The 17,222-nt window shown below is 43.8% G+C and overlaps 2 protein-coding genes across 3 annotated transcripts in view; both read left to right on the top strand.

Moving 5' to 3' along the window:
• The window catches only part of atxn7l2a (ataxin 7-like 2a), a 30,735-nt gene extending 26,357 nt beyond the window's left edge, over window positions 1–4,378 (top strand). The window contains exons 9-10 of one of the 2 annotated variants that reach the window (XM_053429720.1): window positions 433–1,435; window positions 4,018–4,378. In XM_053429720.1, coding sequence (XP_053285695.1) covers window positions 433–1,435; window positions 4,018–4,035 — 1,021 coding nt within the window. In that variant the 3' untranslated portion in view covers window positions 4,036–4,378. Of the gene's footprint in view, window positions 1–432 lie in introns of both variants that reach the window. The other variant, XM_053429712.1, reaches the window with a different exon arrangement.
• A 1,980-nt stretch (window positions 4,379–6,358) lies between these two features.
• LOC128452047 (probable transmembrane reductase CYB561D1) lies at window positions 6,359–10,852 on the top strand. The gene is made up of 3 exons (XM_053435497.1): window positions 6,359–7,082; window positions 7,318–7,355; window positions 8,650–10,852. Exons 1-3 carry the CDS (start codon window positions 6,926–6,928, stop codon window positions 9,154–9,156), a joined length of 702 nt encoding a protein of 233 aa, XP_053291472.1. The 5' UTR covers window positions 6,359–6,925; the 3' UTR covers window positions 9,157–10,852.
• The last annotated feature ends 6,370 nt before the right edge of the window (window positions 10,853–17,222 follow it).

Below are 17,222 nucleotides of genomic sequence, written 5' to 3'. Positions count from 1 at the left end.
TTCATGTTGGTATCCGTCGCCGCCATGCCCCCCCACCCTGAGCGAAGCGACGTCGTCCAGGGCGGAGGGGTGTGGCGGCGGCGGTGAAAAAAAAGCCGGGGGGGGTACGAAGCTATTATGCTATGATTTTACTGGTCTGGCCCACTTGAGATTAAAGTGGGCAGTATGTGGCCCCTTAACTAAAATGAGTTTGACACCCCTGATCTAGAGGAAGTAAAATTAAACAAAGTTTCTGAAGTTTCTCAACCTCCGGACGCTTGGGGTCTCGCGCTCTAATCAGCCATTGCAGTTTCTGATCAAGTTAACAATACTGCACACTACTGTACATGGTTTACTACACGTTCAATTAAACAATTAAGTACATTCTTGTTATCAGACAGTTCAGGACATGTTTGATATTTTGATTTGTGGATTTATTTTCTCTCAATCCAGGAAAATACCTCAAGCCACAGACCTTCAATCTCCCTCTCCCTCAGCCAAGACCATCACCTCCTTGTCCCCATCCTCCATAGCCACAATTGCATCACATTCTAAAATCCGAACAGCAAGTCATATAAACTCCTCTCTTAAAAGTGCGTCCTCTTGCTCCTCTTTCTCATGTCGTGGTCCAGGAAGACCCCAGACAGCCATGGAGTCAGAGAACTCTGCGGGCAGTGGTGGCAGCAGCAGCAGCAGCAGCAGCAGTAGTAGCTGCAGTAGCAGCTATAGCGACGGCGGCGGAGGCATCGGTGTTGGTCATCTGGTGTCTCCAGGTAAATCTGGGGCAATGTGTCAGATCAGTCCCGGGCGACCCAAGAACCCTGTTGGACGTCCAAGCAAGCAGATGCTGAAGCTGCGAGAGGAGGCTGCTGCTGCCCTTCGCAAACGCAAAGCCCCATCGCAGGAAGGGGAGCACTCAGGCCCGGACAGGAACTGCATTATCCTCCAGGACCGGGGCCGCCCACCTTCTGCCACCTCTTCCTCCTCCTCTTCTAAAGTCACCATTCCCTCACCTCTTCCACATGGACGGACCAATGGCACGCTTTCTCCTGGAAGCAAACCCCGCCCACACCCCTCCCCATCAGAGTCCCACTCACCAGCCGCCAAGGCAGTTTGGACGTACAAACGGACACACTCTTCTCTGAGCCATTCATCACCCCCAGACCTTTCCTCCACCATCAACAACTCCCATAACCGGGCAGGTATGGGAGACTCAGGACTACACGGGCAGGTCGTTGGGAGGGGCTTCGAGCACCAGGGGCTTGTCAAGAAACGCAAGGGGGGAAGCATGGAAGAGCACTCTCCTTCCTCTAAACCCTCAGCACACCGCCTGCCCTCTTCCTCCTCTTCCAGCTCTGCCACCACCTCCTCTCCACGCTCTAATTTCTACACCTGGAAGGACAGTAAAGGTGGGGGGCTGGCTGGGGGTGTGGAGAAGAAAGTCGGCACACAGAAGGTGAGTTTAGTTAGAAAAGCAGGGAAACTGAGCAGCACATGGGCTGGTGAGAAAAATAATTTGAAAGTTTAAGTTACAATATGCAGCTAGTCTCCTTGAGGCTGAGCTGTATTGTGAGCCTTTGTTCCCAATTGGTATTGTGGGATCATATGTGATCAGAGAGAGGCAAAACAAAAGCATTATATTTTAATATTAATTGGAAGATCCCATAGAAATGAGCAGACATGTGTTTTATGCTCACTGTTCCTTTCCTTGTGCACTGCGGCACGCACCAGAAATGACATTTCCTCTGGCGCACTGCATCATTTTGGCTGATCCCAATTTTTTTTAATTGCTAATTATGTTTCCGGGTTGTCTGTCCATACGTATGTCCATTCGCACACACGACCCTTTCTTGTGAACAAATAATCTCAGGAATGTCTTGAGGGATTTTCTTAAAATTTGTACAACTATTCACTTGAACTCAAAGATGAACTACTTCGAATTTGGCACCTGACGGTCAATAGCCAAGGTCATAGTGACCTCAAGTTTCTGTGAATGTGATGTCAGGACTGCCAGTAGGATATTTCTTTACATCTTGCACAAGTCACGTTGACTCACCTCTTTACCCCTCATACTTAAAGGGCCCATATTGTGCAAAATACATTTTCTGGGCTTTTACTATCCGTAATTACTTGAAGGGGGTCAGTAGGTACCCTCAAAGTATGAAAACAGTCACTCCGCAGACTTTTTCACTCAGTCCACTCTAAGAAAAATGTTATTGAAACGTCTTGTTTCCTACTTCCGTACTGCCATCATGGAATCGCACTCTTCTCCCAGCCCCAACCAGCCGGTACCAGTCCAGCCTCTGAAACCATAGACTGTTTATAATCTCTGAACCCACCGCTCCACACCACCACCCCTCCGCACCGAACACGACACCAAGCAGACATGTTGCTGAGCTAGCAGCTTGTTAGCTACCACAGGCTAACCACAACAAACCACACTGAAGAAACACTGCAGTGTGGAGGAATGCAAGGAAGAGAATGTGTCCGTGCACATTCCTCCTAAGAATGTTACTGTTCGAGACCAGCGGTTACGCTTTATTTCTTCTGACATGCCGTGTCAGTGTGCTCGGCTCATTTCACCACAGCAACATCTCAACCTACAGCAATTCCTCAAGGATAGATATGTTCCACACTGCTCACCACATGCTCTACAAGCAGCGGTACAGAGTTACGTAGATGTTACTCGATACTGAAACTCTGGACTTACTCCTACATTGGCCGACTGTCCTGCTTGAACAAACCTGAGGACGGTGTAACTTACCGTTCAGAAACATCCCGTGGTAACAAACTGTAAATATGTGGCTGGTCTTCTATAGCTACAAACATAACGTGACTTTCAGCTGTGTTTACCAGAGGATCCTCAATGGACCAGAATGAGGCCGGTGATTGGCCTGATCGTTTGTCACTCAGAGTGCAGTCAGACAATCAGAGGAGGGGCTCATAAATAATTATGAGGCTGGCGAAAACAGCCTGTCGTGTCTGCAGCTCCCGAGAGAGGCAGAAGAGAGGACACGGAAATACACATTGCAGCAGTTTTTCGACTTTAAACCACTGATATATCGTCTTAGGGGTACCAATACTTCAAATTAAATCCCAGAAAGGTGTAAAATATGGGCTCTTTAATGGAAACTCAGTCAAGTCTGAACTAAAAACAACTTAGCATTCGGTAGCCAAGTATCCGATAACTTATGAACCCCTAAAAGATTAGGCCCCAGATTTGAGGTTATTTTGAGTTGTTTCTACTTTCATGCACACCTGCTCAAATTTTAGCGGGACTTGGTACTTAAATGTAGTATCCATTAGAGCCCGACTGATTTATTGGTTGGCCTACAACCAATTAGCCGACGTTGGGCTTTATTTCAAATTGAATGTGCAGGAGATCAGTGCAAGTAAGTCCCTACCCGGAACTTGTGGATGGTGGACTGTGTGTATATTAATGCCAGCATAAGTTCTGCTCTTACAGAATCTTATCTATTATCATATTATCTAACATAAGGATAATGGTCTGTATTTAAATAGCGCTCTCTACTCTTGACCACTGAAAGTGCTTAACATGCATCTATGGGCAGCAGTTTTTTTCCGATTAGAGGCAATTCGGGGCTCAGCATCTTGCCCAAGGACACTTCGGCATGCAAATGTGGAAGACTGGATTCGATCTGCTGGCCTCCTGGTTAGAGGACAACTGCTCTACCCCTCAGCCACAGCTGCCCAATAAAGAGTGGCCAAACATTCAATCTTTTAATATTTCAGATGAAGGTTTGCACCCCTATCCCCAAGCTATGAGGCAGCTACCTGTGACCCCTGAGAGACATGATAGTGTGAAACTAGTAACCCGTCATACTGAGAGACGAATTTATGTAAAGGAGCAATTCCCCCCCCCCCCCCCCAAAAAAAAAGTTAAACATTACAGAAGTTTCTTATCAAGTCAAATTTTATTCTGATGCTGACTCTTATGAGACATTATTATTTTTTGTGTATGTACAAATTGGTTGATAAATTGAAGTAATCATTTCAAATATTTATTTTCCCCCACAGCCAAAACTGCACCATTAAGTGTGCCTGCCTTACAAGCCACTGTGAGGGAGCCAGCTCTGCGGCCTCTGAGGCAACAGGACTCAAATATGTGTGTGTATGTCTGTGTGTTTGTTAATGTGTGTGCGCGTCTCTATTGAGCACATGTTGATGTATGAATTTGTCGGGTTGTTTGTATGTGCAGAGTTAGTGAAGTATGGATTTGGTGTGTGTTTGCTGTTTGGATGAATGTCTGTGTGAGAACTCGGGGAGGGAGGAATAAAATTCAGAGTATGGATTTAGAAATACCTCAAGACCATCTGGTTATGCTGCTAAATTAAATATGTTGGTTTATAAAAATGGATTAAAATGTCCTTTACACTTGGTTTCTGTGACTGTGGTTTTTTTAAGAATGTGTTGTAGTTATGTTCTGATTTATCTGTCAAAGTTTCCATTTTCTTTAAATTTAAGTCAACAGAATTGAAAGTTTCTCATTAGGGTGTGCAATTGATGTTTTCCACAATTAATTTAATCTATGTTTTTAGCGTACGTTTTTTTCAAATGAAAAAGAAATGTCAGCCTGTGAGTTAAGCATGAATGGAGCAAATGTTTTTCTTCAAATTTTAAAGAGTTTAATTAATTTTGGATGATTAACTTTGAGACTCAAAATTAGGGTTGTAAAGGGGCTAAAAAATTTCGGTAAATTTCCGGAAACTTTCCATGGGAATATTGAGATCGGGAATTTTGAAAATAAATAAATACGGAAATTAAGCGCTGAGCAATAAAAACATCATTCAAAACTCTATTTTAAGATGTATGGAATGCAGCACACGCTGCCTATTGAATGTCAACCCTACACTGTGCATTCTTCCATCACATGCACAGATAATTCCCAGCATCCTGCACACTACAGCAGGGCTATTGAGGCCTGCTATAGTGTGCAGGACTAGTCAGGTAAGTTTCGATGATATTACTGGGGGAAATATATTAAAATGCTGATTGAGGATGGTTCATCTGTTCATCTAGCCCAGGGGTGGGCAAACTTTTGGACTCGCGGGCCACAATGGGCTCTAAAATTTGACAGAGGGGCCGGGCCAGGACCAGATGAATGGAGAACTAATATAGATGAAATGGAAAAATCCTTACATGAAATGACTTAGCCTTTTAACAAATAAAAAAAGCATTTATTTGCAAGGCCATTTAACAAAACACGCCTTGGTAGTTGACATTTGAATCGCAGTTTGTCAGTGAAAAAAATGTTGCGGAGTCTGTAAATTAGCCACCAACCTCTGAGCCGTAGCCACCCATTCTTGCGTTGACTGCTTTCTAGCATAGTTAGCATGCTTCGTAGCAAAGTGACAGCTGATGTTGTACTCCTTGAAAACTGCGACAGTTTCTCGGCATATCAGGCATTCAGCCTTCGATTGGACTTCAGTGAAAAAGTATTTTGTTGTCCACTCCGTGTTAAACACTCGGCACTCATTGTCCACTTTTTGTTTCCTTGATCCGCTCATTTTACAGAAGGGCTTACAGTGCAAAGCGAAAAACTGAAGGGAGATTATGTGCCCTTTCGAGCCCTATCCACGACACTCCCGGTCAAATTTAATTTAGCTGACGCTTTTATCCAAAGCAACTTACAATAAGTGCAGTCAACACTGAGGGTACAAACTCAGAACAACAAGAAGCAAGAAAGTACATTTCCTCAAAAATAAAACTACAAAGTGCTATAAGTAAGTGACATTTAAGTGCTACTAAATTGTTAGTTTAATTTACTTTGGCCATGTCTGATCTAGCCTATTTCTATTCATTTATCCATCAATTTAAAAATGTTTTTAAAGACTATTCCAATTGTTTGGCCAACTATTTATATCTCTGGCATTGCTTTAGTGTTTTTTTACAAGATTTTTTTCTCATCTTATTCTATAGAATAATGCCACGTGCACTATCATCTGTGGAGACACAAAGTTTCCAACTTTGAATATTCCCGGAATTTTGAAACCCTACTAAAAATGGTCAAACTTTTAGGAAACTCATTCGAAAAATATCTGGATAATTTTAACGAACGTGCCATACATTTGTTAAAGTCTATACATTTGTTTACTTTAAGAAAACAATAGTGACTTAGAAATACTCTTTACTTATCACAATATAATAATCATCCAACTGTTTTTAAGTCTTGTTTTTGGATGCTCCTGTCTAGATTAAAACAAGTATCAATGTTACACAACTAATGCAGATACGATGCAGTAATTAACAGTAAGTCTTTTACTTGTCACATCGTTAGTTGACAGCAAGTTTCTGTAGTACATCCAGATTACGCTGAAAAGAAGGAAAGGGGAGGTGAAGCATCTTACTTATCTCTTACTCTTCGGCGTTGATAGAGAACCAAAACAGGAAGTAGAATCTTAAGACGGAACTCCTTTATTGTTTAGAACCTGATGCATAGTTTGGACTAGCGTGAGAATCAAGGCTGGAGCAGTTTCCGATAGAATCCGTATTTCACATCGTCCGCTTTATCTGCTCAGTAAAGTCGACGAAAACAACACCGACTGGAAGTGAATGGATTTCGCTTTAAAGCGGATTCTTCTCCGCACTGGACGAGAGGGGGTGATATGTGGCTGAGGACAGAAGCCACAGCTCTGCTTCTTTCAACATGACATTATATCCGCTGTAAATCCACGTATGCACGTCATTGAAGACGCTGAATGTGAAACATTGTACAACGGAAGCGCTGCGAGCTGTCGTGGAGCATGACTGACTTTATACGATGTTGTCGGTCTCGTTTTTCCCACTTCGCAATTGCGTGAGTATGGAGCTCGTGTGGCGTCTGGATAGCACAGCACTTCTTCCACCCGTTGGAGCCGGTAGGTAGCAGGTGGCGAGGCAGATAGCCGGGCAGGTAGCAGGGCAGGTATCGGGTGGAGTCGGCGGCATGCGGACAGACGTGGAGTACAGCCCGGTGGGAGAGGGGCTGGGGATGCGGGACTTCTGGCTGTATGCGTGCCTGCGGAGGGCGGCTGTGATAGCGGCTCATGTCACCTGTCTGGGCCTGACCCTCATCATTTCCCTGCTGTCCAGACCCGGAACCAGTGAGTGAACATAACAGACTATAAACATTGATGATGTAACGAGCCTAATTTACCACCTACACAGACGTTAACATTAGACCTGCCATGACTCTAGCAGGGTCAACCTATAAGCATCTAAATGTTTGAATGGGTTATTCAGATGAATACACCGATTAAATGTATCACATTTTATAATTCAATATAAAGTTTGGTCAGTTGTGGATTGTAAGATGCTAAGTGTTTCTCTGTGTTCCAGGTCTGTTTTCTTGGCATCCGGTGTTGATGTCTGTTGCTGTAAGTCTACAGCCACACATGATCTCTCCTTACACACACACACATCATTTAGGTAGACTGATCTGTTCTTAAGTTGAGTGGGTTGCTGTTTGAACACCCTGCTCTGTTGGAATTCCCCTCAGTCGTCCCCTCTGTTCTCCTGCTATGACAGATAACTATCCCATCATCTTCTTGTGATTGTCTCGTGGTCTAAGTGTCATTCATGATCTTGAGAGAACCAGAATACAGTAGATATGTGGATATTACTGATAGAGGGGGAACTCCTCAACATATGGAAACCATCAATGAGAGAGTAAGTAAAGCTAGCACAAGATGGTCTACCAAAAACAACGTTTGTAAAACTGATTGAATTTAGTTTATGGGCCAAATAAAGGTCGATTAATAAAATAATGTGGTGCACTAATAATTCATCAGTTGAATGTGATCTTTGAACATGCCATTTGCCTTCAAATCAGCTGGTCTCTGTGTTGCCATCTTCTTTCCACAGTGAATAATAGATATGAGGAGTGCTGACACTAATGAATTCGGTGCAACACTGTCACATCTCATGTTACAAACTGACCAAGAACATGTAACTGAGAACAGCTGTTTTATTCTGGACTGGACCACAGGCTGATGGTGGGGGTTTCAGTAACTAACTATGGATTGACGAATCATAGGATGCTATTATCTATTAAACTCTGTCTAACGTGTCTCCTTTTCTATCGCACAAATGAATTCAAAGCAGACACAATATAAACCATGTCTCACTTTGTTAGCACACACAAGATTAGACTGATGTATAATATTTTGTTCATTAAAAAAAATAATATTAATCCTAGTATTGCTTAGTCTCATCTTTGGCAGTGTAACCTCTGCTCTGTTGTGTTCATTTTATTCAACAGCTCCCCTCTTAAATATAACCTTGTTTTGGATTCACATTCAAAGAGATCAGTCAAAGACTGGCTCTTCTCTGGCATGAAGTTATGCAGCAGTAAAGTGAAACTGTGCAACGTTGTCAGTGACATGCTGAACAGGCAGGGGGCAGGAGACGATCCAAAATGACTGAGGGTTTAGGAGGAGATGACAGGAGATGAGCTGATCTGTAGTCAGTATCGAATCCATATTGATTTAAGCACACATTTTGTAAGTGGCCATGGTCTAACAGTCATAATGCACAAATAAAAAATAAACTCATTCATCCATCCCTATCTCATTCTTTATTATTTTACATGGGAACATCTTGCTTTGTCTTTCCTCACACACTTGATAACAAATCCTGATGGTCATTATAAATTCCTTTTCTCTCCTGCAGTACTGCCTGTGTTTGACTGAGGGCATCCTCCTCTTCTCAGCTGAAGGATCCCCATTCTGCTTCAAATCTCGTAAATGTAAAATCCGTCTCCACTGGGTCTGTCAAGCTCTGGTCCTGATAATCTCAGCTAGCGGGCTGGGCTTCATGGTGGCCAGTAAGAACATCTCAGAGCACCCCCACCTGGTTAGCTGGCACAGTCTGCTGGGCATCTGCACCCTGGCAGCCACTGCTCTCCAAGCAGCTGTTGGTATGTGTGTGATCTTCCCAAAGCTGCTGCACCTCTCCTCCTCTCTACCCAAACTGAAGCTGTATCATGCCACCTGGGGCCTGGTGGTCTACTTGCTGGCCACAGTCACTGTGGTGTTGGCTATGTTCTCAGACTGGTTCCAGGCCACTGTGAAAGGTTTGACCTGGTGGGCCTTCTTCCTGCTTCCCTTCTTGCCTGCCCTGGTGGTGATGAACCAGATCACTAGCGCCTACCTGCTCCGCAAGAAGATCACCAGTTAGGAAGCACAAACGAAGAGTCCTTTACTTTTTTACCAAGTGACCACACTGGATTCCCACATTTATGGAAGAAGGAGTCCTCATTACAAAGTAAAACAGCTAAAGGAAAAGGCTTGACACACTGGTAGTCCCATAGGCAGTAGAAGAATGAAACACCTGGGTGTCTGTCTTAAATCACAGTTCTCTGAAAGGAAGTGTTCCTTTCAGCATCTCTCTCATTACTAAGTAACTAGAGTGAGTAATGCTCACTCTAGTTAAAAGGGCAGGGTGTCTAAGATCAAATATGCATTGTTAATCTGGGATTTCTTTGTTCTCAGATTATTAAGTTTCTGCATTCAGATGAAAGTGTGTAGTCATTTTTCACCAGATCATGAGCAGCAGCTCAAGCTTCTTCAGGGTGCTGAGGTCACGCATTTACTCCATCTGAGGAACAATGATATAATTAGTGGCATTAAATACACACATTTTCGGCAGAAGTTATGACCTTAAGAATGTGGATGTTGTGTGCACACAGATTTTCATATATGCTACCCCTGATACCTCCTGAACAGAAACTTAAAGCGCTTCAACTCAAAGAATAGAATAGCATTATGCAAAATAAATGGGTAACTATGTAATTGTATACACTACACCCAGACGAATATTTCCCCCACAAATGCATCGACATGAAAAGTCCCAGACACTGTTGGGTGGTTTTCAGAAGGGCTATGTGCCACCTGCTGCGTTTCAAGCTTAAGCGAAGAATTAGCTGTGGATGATTCTCTACCAGCCTGTAAATACTATTGATTGATTGATTGATTGATTTTGTGTGTCGTCTGTTTTGGCTGCTTGCAGGAGCTAAATGAAGCAATACAACATGAAAGCTCCATCAATTAACACCTCTACTGTTTGATTCAATTTTATGTGTCTCTCATTAATGGGATAATTGAAATCCCTCATTATCTACTCACCACTCGACGATGGGGGGGGGGGGGGGGGGGGGGTGGTGAAGTGTTTGGGTCCAAAGAACACTTTTTGAGTCTCAGGTAAACTTTGTTGCAGCCGAATCCAATCCAATTGATTTCAATGGTGAGTCCTTCAGGAGTAATAAAACAAGAGAAAAAACACAACATGCCTCAATACTGCTCCTGTGGTGTCATACAAGTGTCTGTAAGCCTGACATTCATTTACACCATGTTTTAATCCTAAATGTCCACTGATATTTTACCACGAGGTGCATTCAGGGACCATCAGAAATCCTAATGTTCTCTAGTTTAGCCACTTCTGGCGCGAGGAGTATGGAGGTATGGGTTTTTTCTGTTTTATTAAATCACTAAGTAGTAGATAATGAGGGAATTTAAATTTCTGGGTTAACTATCCCTTTAATAGTTAGTTGGCCGACACAGTTTATAACTATCTGGTGAAAAAATATGAAGGGGTAGCAGTTGAATAGACAGGTATTTTTAGTTGATGGAGAGCAGACTACAGCTTAAAGACTAGACTGTCAATCAGTAGAGCACATGCCTCCACCAAGGCTGAACAATCCTACACATGCTTTCTAGTCCTTAAAGTATTAGTAGGATAAAAGAAAAATAAGTCATTTGATAATCAAATTATGACATAAATGGTGCTTGAATAAGACTTGTATTTGGATCCAAACCAAATTGCAACAGCCAATAATTATCAGCCCAATAATAATAAATATGTCTGTTTTTTTAAATCAAGATTTGTGTATTATTCCTAGAACAAATAACAAAAATGTAGAAAGATTCCCAAGGTTGCTACATTAACAGTGAAAATGAATTCCTGGATCTGACCTTAATATGCACCGATATACAGTGGGGCAAAAACGTATTTAGTCAGCCACCAATTGTGCAAGTTCTCCCACTTAAAAAGATGAGAGATGCCTGTAATTTTCATCATAGGTACACTTCAACTATGAGAGACAGAATGGGGGGAAAGAATCCAGGAAATCACATTGTAGGATTTTTAATGAATTAATTGGTAAATTCCTCTGTAAGATAAGTATTTGGTCACCTACAAACAAGCAAGATATGTGGCTCTCACAGACCTGTAACTTCTTCTTTCTCGTTACCTGTATTAATGGCACCTGTTTGAACTCTATATCAGTATAAAAGACACCTTTCCACAACCTCAAACAGTCACACTCCAAACTCCACTATGGCCAAGACCAAAGAGCTGTCAAAGGACACCAAAAACAAAATTGTAGACCTGCACCAGGCTGGGAAGACTGAATCTGCAATAGGTAAGCAGCTTGGTGTGAAGAAATCAACTGTGGGAGCAATTATTAGAAAATGGAAGACATACAAGACCACAGATAATCTCCCTCGATCTGGGGCTCCATGCAAGATCTCACCCTGTGGGGTCAAAATGATCACAAGAACGGTGAACAAAAATCCCAGAACCACACGGGGGGACCTAGTGAATGACCTGCAGAGAGCTGGGACCAAAGTAACAAAGGCTACCATCATTAACACACTACGCCGCCAGGGACTCAAATCCTGCAGTGCCAGACGTGTCCCTCTGCTTAAACCAGTACATGTCCAGGCCCGTCTGAAGTTTGCTAGAGAGCATTTGAGTGATCCAGAAGAGGATTGGGAGAATGTCATATGGTCAGATGAAACCAAAATAGAACTTTTTGGTAAAAACTCAACTCGTCGTGTTTGGAGGAGAAAGAATACAGAGTTGCATCCAAAGAACACCATACCTACTGTGAAGCATGGGGGTGGAAACATCATGCTTTAGGGCTGTTTTTCTGCAAGGGGACCAGGACGACTGATCCGTTTAAAGGAAAGAATGAATGGGGCCATGTATCGTGACATTTTGAGTGAAAACCTCCTTCCATCAGCAAGGGCATTGAAGATGAAACGTGGCTGGGTCTTACAGCATGACAATGATCCCAAACACACCGCCCGGGCAACGAAGGAGTGGCTTCGTAAGAAGCATTTCAAGGTCCTGGAGTGGCCTAGCCAGTCTCCAGATCTCAACCCGATAGAAAATCTGTGGAGGGAGTTGAAAGTCCGTGTTGCCCAGCGACAGCCCCAAAACATCACTGCTCTAGAGGAGATCTGCATGGAGGAATGGGCCAAAATACCAGCAACAGTGTGTGAAAAGCTTGTGAAGACTTAATGAAAACGTTTGACCTCTGTCATTGCCAACAAAGGGTATATAACAAAGTATTGAGATGAACTTTTGTTATTGACTCTCTCATAGTTGAGGTATACCTATGATGAAAATTACAGGCCTCTCATCTTTTTAAGTGGGAGAACTTGCACAATTGGTGGCTGACTAAATACTTTTTTGCCCCACTGTATAATGGGTTCCTCCAAGGCCCAGGCTCCACCTCTCCACTATAGTCGGTGGAAATCACTTGAGTAGTAGTAGTAGTCGTCGTTTTTGTCTAATCCTGCTGACAAATAATCAAACAAACAGACTTCGGTGAAATCCTAACCTCCTTTGCAGTGGTAAAGATTGAATGTTGAACTTGTTCCTTGTTAGGTGGGCCTGCACACTACTCCAAATGAATGTCTCCTGAATTGATATTAATGGTTAGGCACCTGTATACTTGGCGATAAAGCAATGGTCATAGAATCAAAGATTTCAGATTTTGATTGTTGTTACCAACCGTGTTCTATATGTCCTGTATGTGTACATGTATTGTGTTCTGTTTTGTGTTATTGTTTTGTCTCCTCCTCCTGGATGAGTGGTGATGCCTGCAGGGACCTGAAGGGGGAGCTCTCAGCAGGAAGCGTCATTGAAGTGGAAACAGAGGAAGAAGCGTCATCTCACCTGGGTCCAATAACAAATCACCACACCTGGTCCAGATCTACAATCAACCCTTACCCTTTAAATAGTTCTTTGTGTTTTGTTAACAGGAGAGAGGCATTTTGGGTGGAGCTGTGGCAGAGCTCTGTTTGTTTTGTTTGGCTTAGCTTAGGTGTTTGCTGGTTCAGTGATTTAGTTTTACCTTTTTTATTTGAGTTGTTAGCCGCCTACTTTTGTTTTGTCTTTGTTAATGTTTGTTTGTTGTGCGCACAGGGACAACAAGGACAGGTAAGATACTCCGGGGTCTACATATAACACACGCGTAGGTTTACTTCTTGTTAATACCCCAGGTTAGAGTGAGCACCACCCGCTGTACTTTTGGGTGCTAAGCACCTGTAAAGGGGGGGTGGTTTTTGTTTGTGTTCTTTTCTTTGGTGCCACTGAGAGTCCTTGTTGATCCCTGTGTTGCTTTGTTTAAATAAATAGTTTATTTTGCCTTATATTGTGTCATATAGTCTGTGTGACTGCACCCTCACTTCCCCAGACCTGTTGCATTTATGCTATGCCCCACTCCGAGCCACCAGGGGGCGTAACATAAATTGGGGGCTCGTCCGGGATCTTTGATCCTATTAAGCAACAGGTTTGTTGAGTGTTGGTGTGCAGGGCACACGTCAAGCAGGCTGGTAATATTGGTTGGTTGAGGTTTGGCTTAAAGCTGTTTGAGACATCATGAGCATGTTTGATATTGAGGGTTTTCTTAGTGATCTGTTTGTGGAACAGATTGATCGCTGTAAAAAAAAAAAATTTGTATGCCATTGCGGCACATTTTGAATTTGCAGTCTCACCAGGTATGCTAAAAACCGACTTGAAAGAAGCGGTTGTACGTATGTTGGTAAATAATAAAGTGCTTGGTACGGGCTGCAGTGCAACTGCTAGTTCGCCGCTATTCCATCCTCATTCTTGTCTTCTAACGCAGAGAAGGACAGCAGGGAGGAAGAGGTAGTTGGGGGAGGGCAGGTTGAGGATGAGTCAGTCATTCTGATCTGGAGTTTAAGCCTCCTCGTACTCTGCCCCGACTTTCTCCGTTTTCCTTTCCTAGAGTAAGTGATAGGCTACGCTTAGCGTTTGCAAATGAAGGCACAGGAGAAAGAGAGATGCCGAATATAGTCATAAGTTGGCTATTCGGAAGATGGAGTTAGAAATAGCAGCAGAAAAAGAGGTAAAGCTAAAGCGCCTAGAATTAGAAGCTGCTGCTGTGAGTTCAGCTCAAACTAGGTCCATACATACTGAACCCTCCGCGCCTGCGAGAGGTTTTGAGTTGAGCAGAAATAAAGTGCTGGTACCTCAATTTCGTGAGGCGGAAGTAGACTCATATTTTACTGCCTTTGAGCAAGTTGCTACCTCACTGAAATGGCCAAAAGAGGTCTGGTCGAAACTGCTTCAGTGTAAACTGACAGGTAAAGCACAGGAAATTTTAGCTTCACTCTCTCTAAAAGATAGTATGTCTTATGAGGTGATCAAGACAGCTGTGCTTCGTGCCTACGAACTAGTTCCTGAGGCATACAGACAAAACCTTAAAAAAATTGTCTACTAAAACATTCGTGGAGTTCGCCCGTGAGAAAGAGACTCTGTTTAATAGATGGTGCAAGGCAAGCAACGCGACTAATTTTGACACTCTATCACAATTGGTTCTCATCGAAGAGTTCAAGAATAGTCTGCCTGATCGAATGGTAACTTATCTCAATGAGCAAAAGGTTGGGACATTAGCGCAAGCTGCTGTGCTTGCTGATGAGTTTGTGTTATTGCACAAGCAAACATTTGGGATTCCCCGATATGAGAGTAGGTCTTTTACTCCTTCTGCCTCGGCTAGAATGCCGTCTAGTCCACCACGTTCCTTGCCTCTCCGCTCTAACGAGGAACGGGAGTGTTACTATTGTCACCAAACGGGTCACATAAAGGCTGACTGTTTTATGTTAAAACGCAAGCTGTCACAGCCAAGCAAACGACCAAAAGAGGTTAGTTTAGTGCAAACATTAGTGGGTCCAGTGTCACTAGCCCCGGAGATGGAGGACGACACTCTGGAACCCTGTTACGCACCATTTATATTGGACGGGCTGGTTTCCCTCAGTGCAGATGCGTTGAACCAGCATCGGTTACCTTTTTTTAATGGCACTTTAAGTGGTTCCAGTGTGCTTGTACAAGGCATTGAAATGGGGTTTGTCTGTGCCTCTCCATCAGATACACTTATCCTGTGACCTAGCAAACTGAGTGTTTAATGTGGGCGTGCGCCCGTCCTTGCCCGTTAGAGGCGTCACATTTCTGTTGGGGAATGACATCGCTGGTGGCCAAGTTACGCCAGTTTTAGAAGTCCTAGAAAGACCTGAGATTTTGCAGCCTGATGTGTTGGCTCAGGACTTCCCTGAAGTGTTCCCTGTGTGTGTGGTCACCCGTGCTCAAGCACGTAGGTTGGGTGAAGCAGTTGATTTGTCGGATACCCTGTTCGCGACTGAGTTGACTGGCCAGACTGTTTCCCCACCTGTGATTATTAAGTCTACTGCTGAGCCGAGTGTCCAGCTTAAGGTTCAGGGTAATACTTCCACCACAGAGACAACTAGGTTGCCTATGATTCGAAGTAGTCTTATTGCTGCTTAGAAGGAGGACGTTACTTTAGCGAAGTGTTTTGCTTCGGCTCTTGCTCCAGAGAGCGCTAAAAATAAAGAAATGGACTATTTTATGGAAAAGTATCTCCTGATGTGGAGATGGAAATCTCGCGCTGATTTTGATAATGAGTGCAGTAATGTCTTTCAAATTGTGGTGCCTACACAGTACCGACAGTCCGTTTTATCTCTGGCTCATGAACATCTCTGGTCTGGTCATCTAGGTATTACGAAAACCTATGAACGAGTGTTGCGACATTTCTTCTGGCCAGGTTTGAAGCGAGATGTGTCTTTGTTTTGCCGTACGTGCCATGTATGTCAGATCACGGGGAAGCCTAATCAGGTTATTAAGCCTGCGCCTCTTCAGCCGGTCCCGGCTATAGGTGAACCGTTTGAGCATGTACTGGTTGATTGTTTTGGCCCTCTGCCAAAAACGAAATCCGGTAACCAGTTCCTGTTAACAATCATGTGTGTAGCTACCGGGTACCCTGAAGCTATCCCTCTTAGGAGAATAACAGCTCAGTCAGTAGCAAGGGCCCTGATCAAGTTCTTTTCTACTTTCGGCCTCCCTAAGATCGTGCAAACCGATCAAGGTACCAACTTCCTTTCGGGTATTTTTGAACATCCCTGTCGATATCACACAGGATCTCGAGTGCTTATCACCCGGAGTCGCAGAGGGCACTCGAAAGATGGCATCAGACGTTTAAGTCAGTGTTGTGCAAATATATCATGGAGAGCGGTAGGGAATGGGATGAAGGTGTTCCTTTGGCTCTATTTGCAGTTAGGGAAATAGTGCAAGAGTCACTAGGTTTCAGTCCAGCAGAGCTGGTATTTGGTCACACAGTGAGAGGCCCTTTAAGAGTGTTAAAGGATCAGCTAACAGGCAAGAGTTCGCCCACCCAGCGAAACGTGCTGACTTACGTGAGTCGTTTCCGAGAACGACTGCACGAGGCTTGCAGTATCGCTAGGAAGAGTCTCTCTGTTGCACAACACGGTATAAAGCAGCAGTTCGATAAAAAAGCTCTTCCACGTTCTCTACAGCCAGGTGACTTGGTTTTAGTGTTACTGCCCATTCTAGGTAATTCAATGAGTGCTCGATTTTCAGGACCTTACACTATTGACAGGAAGTTGAGTGCCACTGACTATGTCATCCGGACTCCTGATAGAAGACGGAAAACCAGAGTGTGTCATATAAATATGTTGAAAAACTATTACACTAGAGGCGACGTCAAGCCAGAGACGCGCAGTGCGCCTCTTGTAGCCTCTGTTGCAGCTGCGGTGTCAGTAGCTGTGAGCCCAAATGCAGTGAGTGATGAGGATGGCCTGAGTTTGCGCAATGCCCAACAACAGACCCCTCGGTTATCCAATTCAGAGATGTTGTTGAAACTTCCATCTTTAATGCATCATTTAAGCAGGGAGCAGGAATCTGACCTACTCTGCCTTATCTCTGAGTTCCCCTGTCTGTTTGGAGATGTGCCTACCCGCACTACGTTGCTAGAGCACTACATAGAGGTGGGTGAGTCCAGACCTATTAAACAGCACCCATACAGGGTAAATGCATACAAAAGATCTTTGATGAAACAAGAGGTTGATTATTTACTGGAACATAATTTGGCCCAGCCCAGCTCCAGTCCATGGAGTTCTCCG

Source organism: Pleuronectes platessa, chromosome 2 (genome assembly GCF_947347685.1).
Source record: "Pleuronectes platessa chromosome 2, fPlePla1.1, whole genome shotgun sequence".
NCBI lineage: Eukaryota > Metazoa > Chordata > Actinopteri > Pleuronectiformes > Pleuronectidae > Pleuronectes > Pleuronectes platessa.
Note: the sequence above shows the minus strand (reverse complement) of the source record. Positions and strands in the feature narration are given on the sequence as shown.

Excerpts from the sequence above, each read along its gene's own strand:
- LOC128452047 (XM_053435497.1), top strand. The coding sequence starts at position 6,926 with ATGCGGACAGACGTGGAGTACAGCCCGGTGGGAGAGGGGCTGGGGATG. Across the intron at positions 7,083-7,317 it reads GCTGTCCAGACCCGGAACCA|GTCTGTTTTCTTGGCATCCG; the intron begins GTGAGTGAACAT and ends TCTGTGTTCCAG. Across the intron at positions 7,356-8,649 it reads CGGTGTTGATGTCTGTTGCT|TACTGCCTGTGTTTGACTGA; the intron begins GTAAGTCTACAG and ends TCTCTCCTGCAG.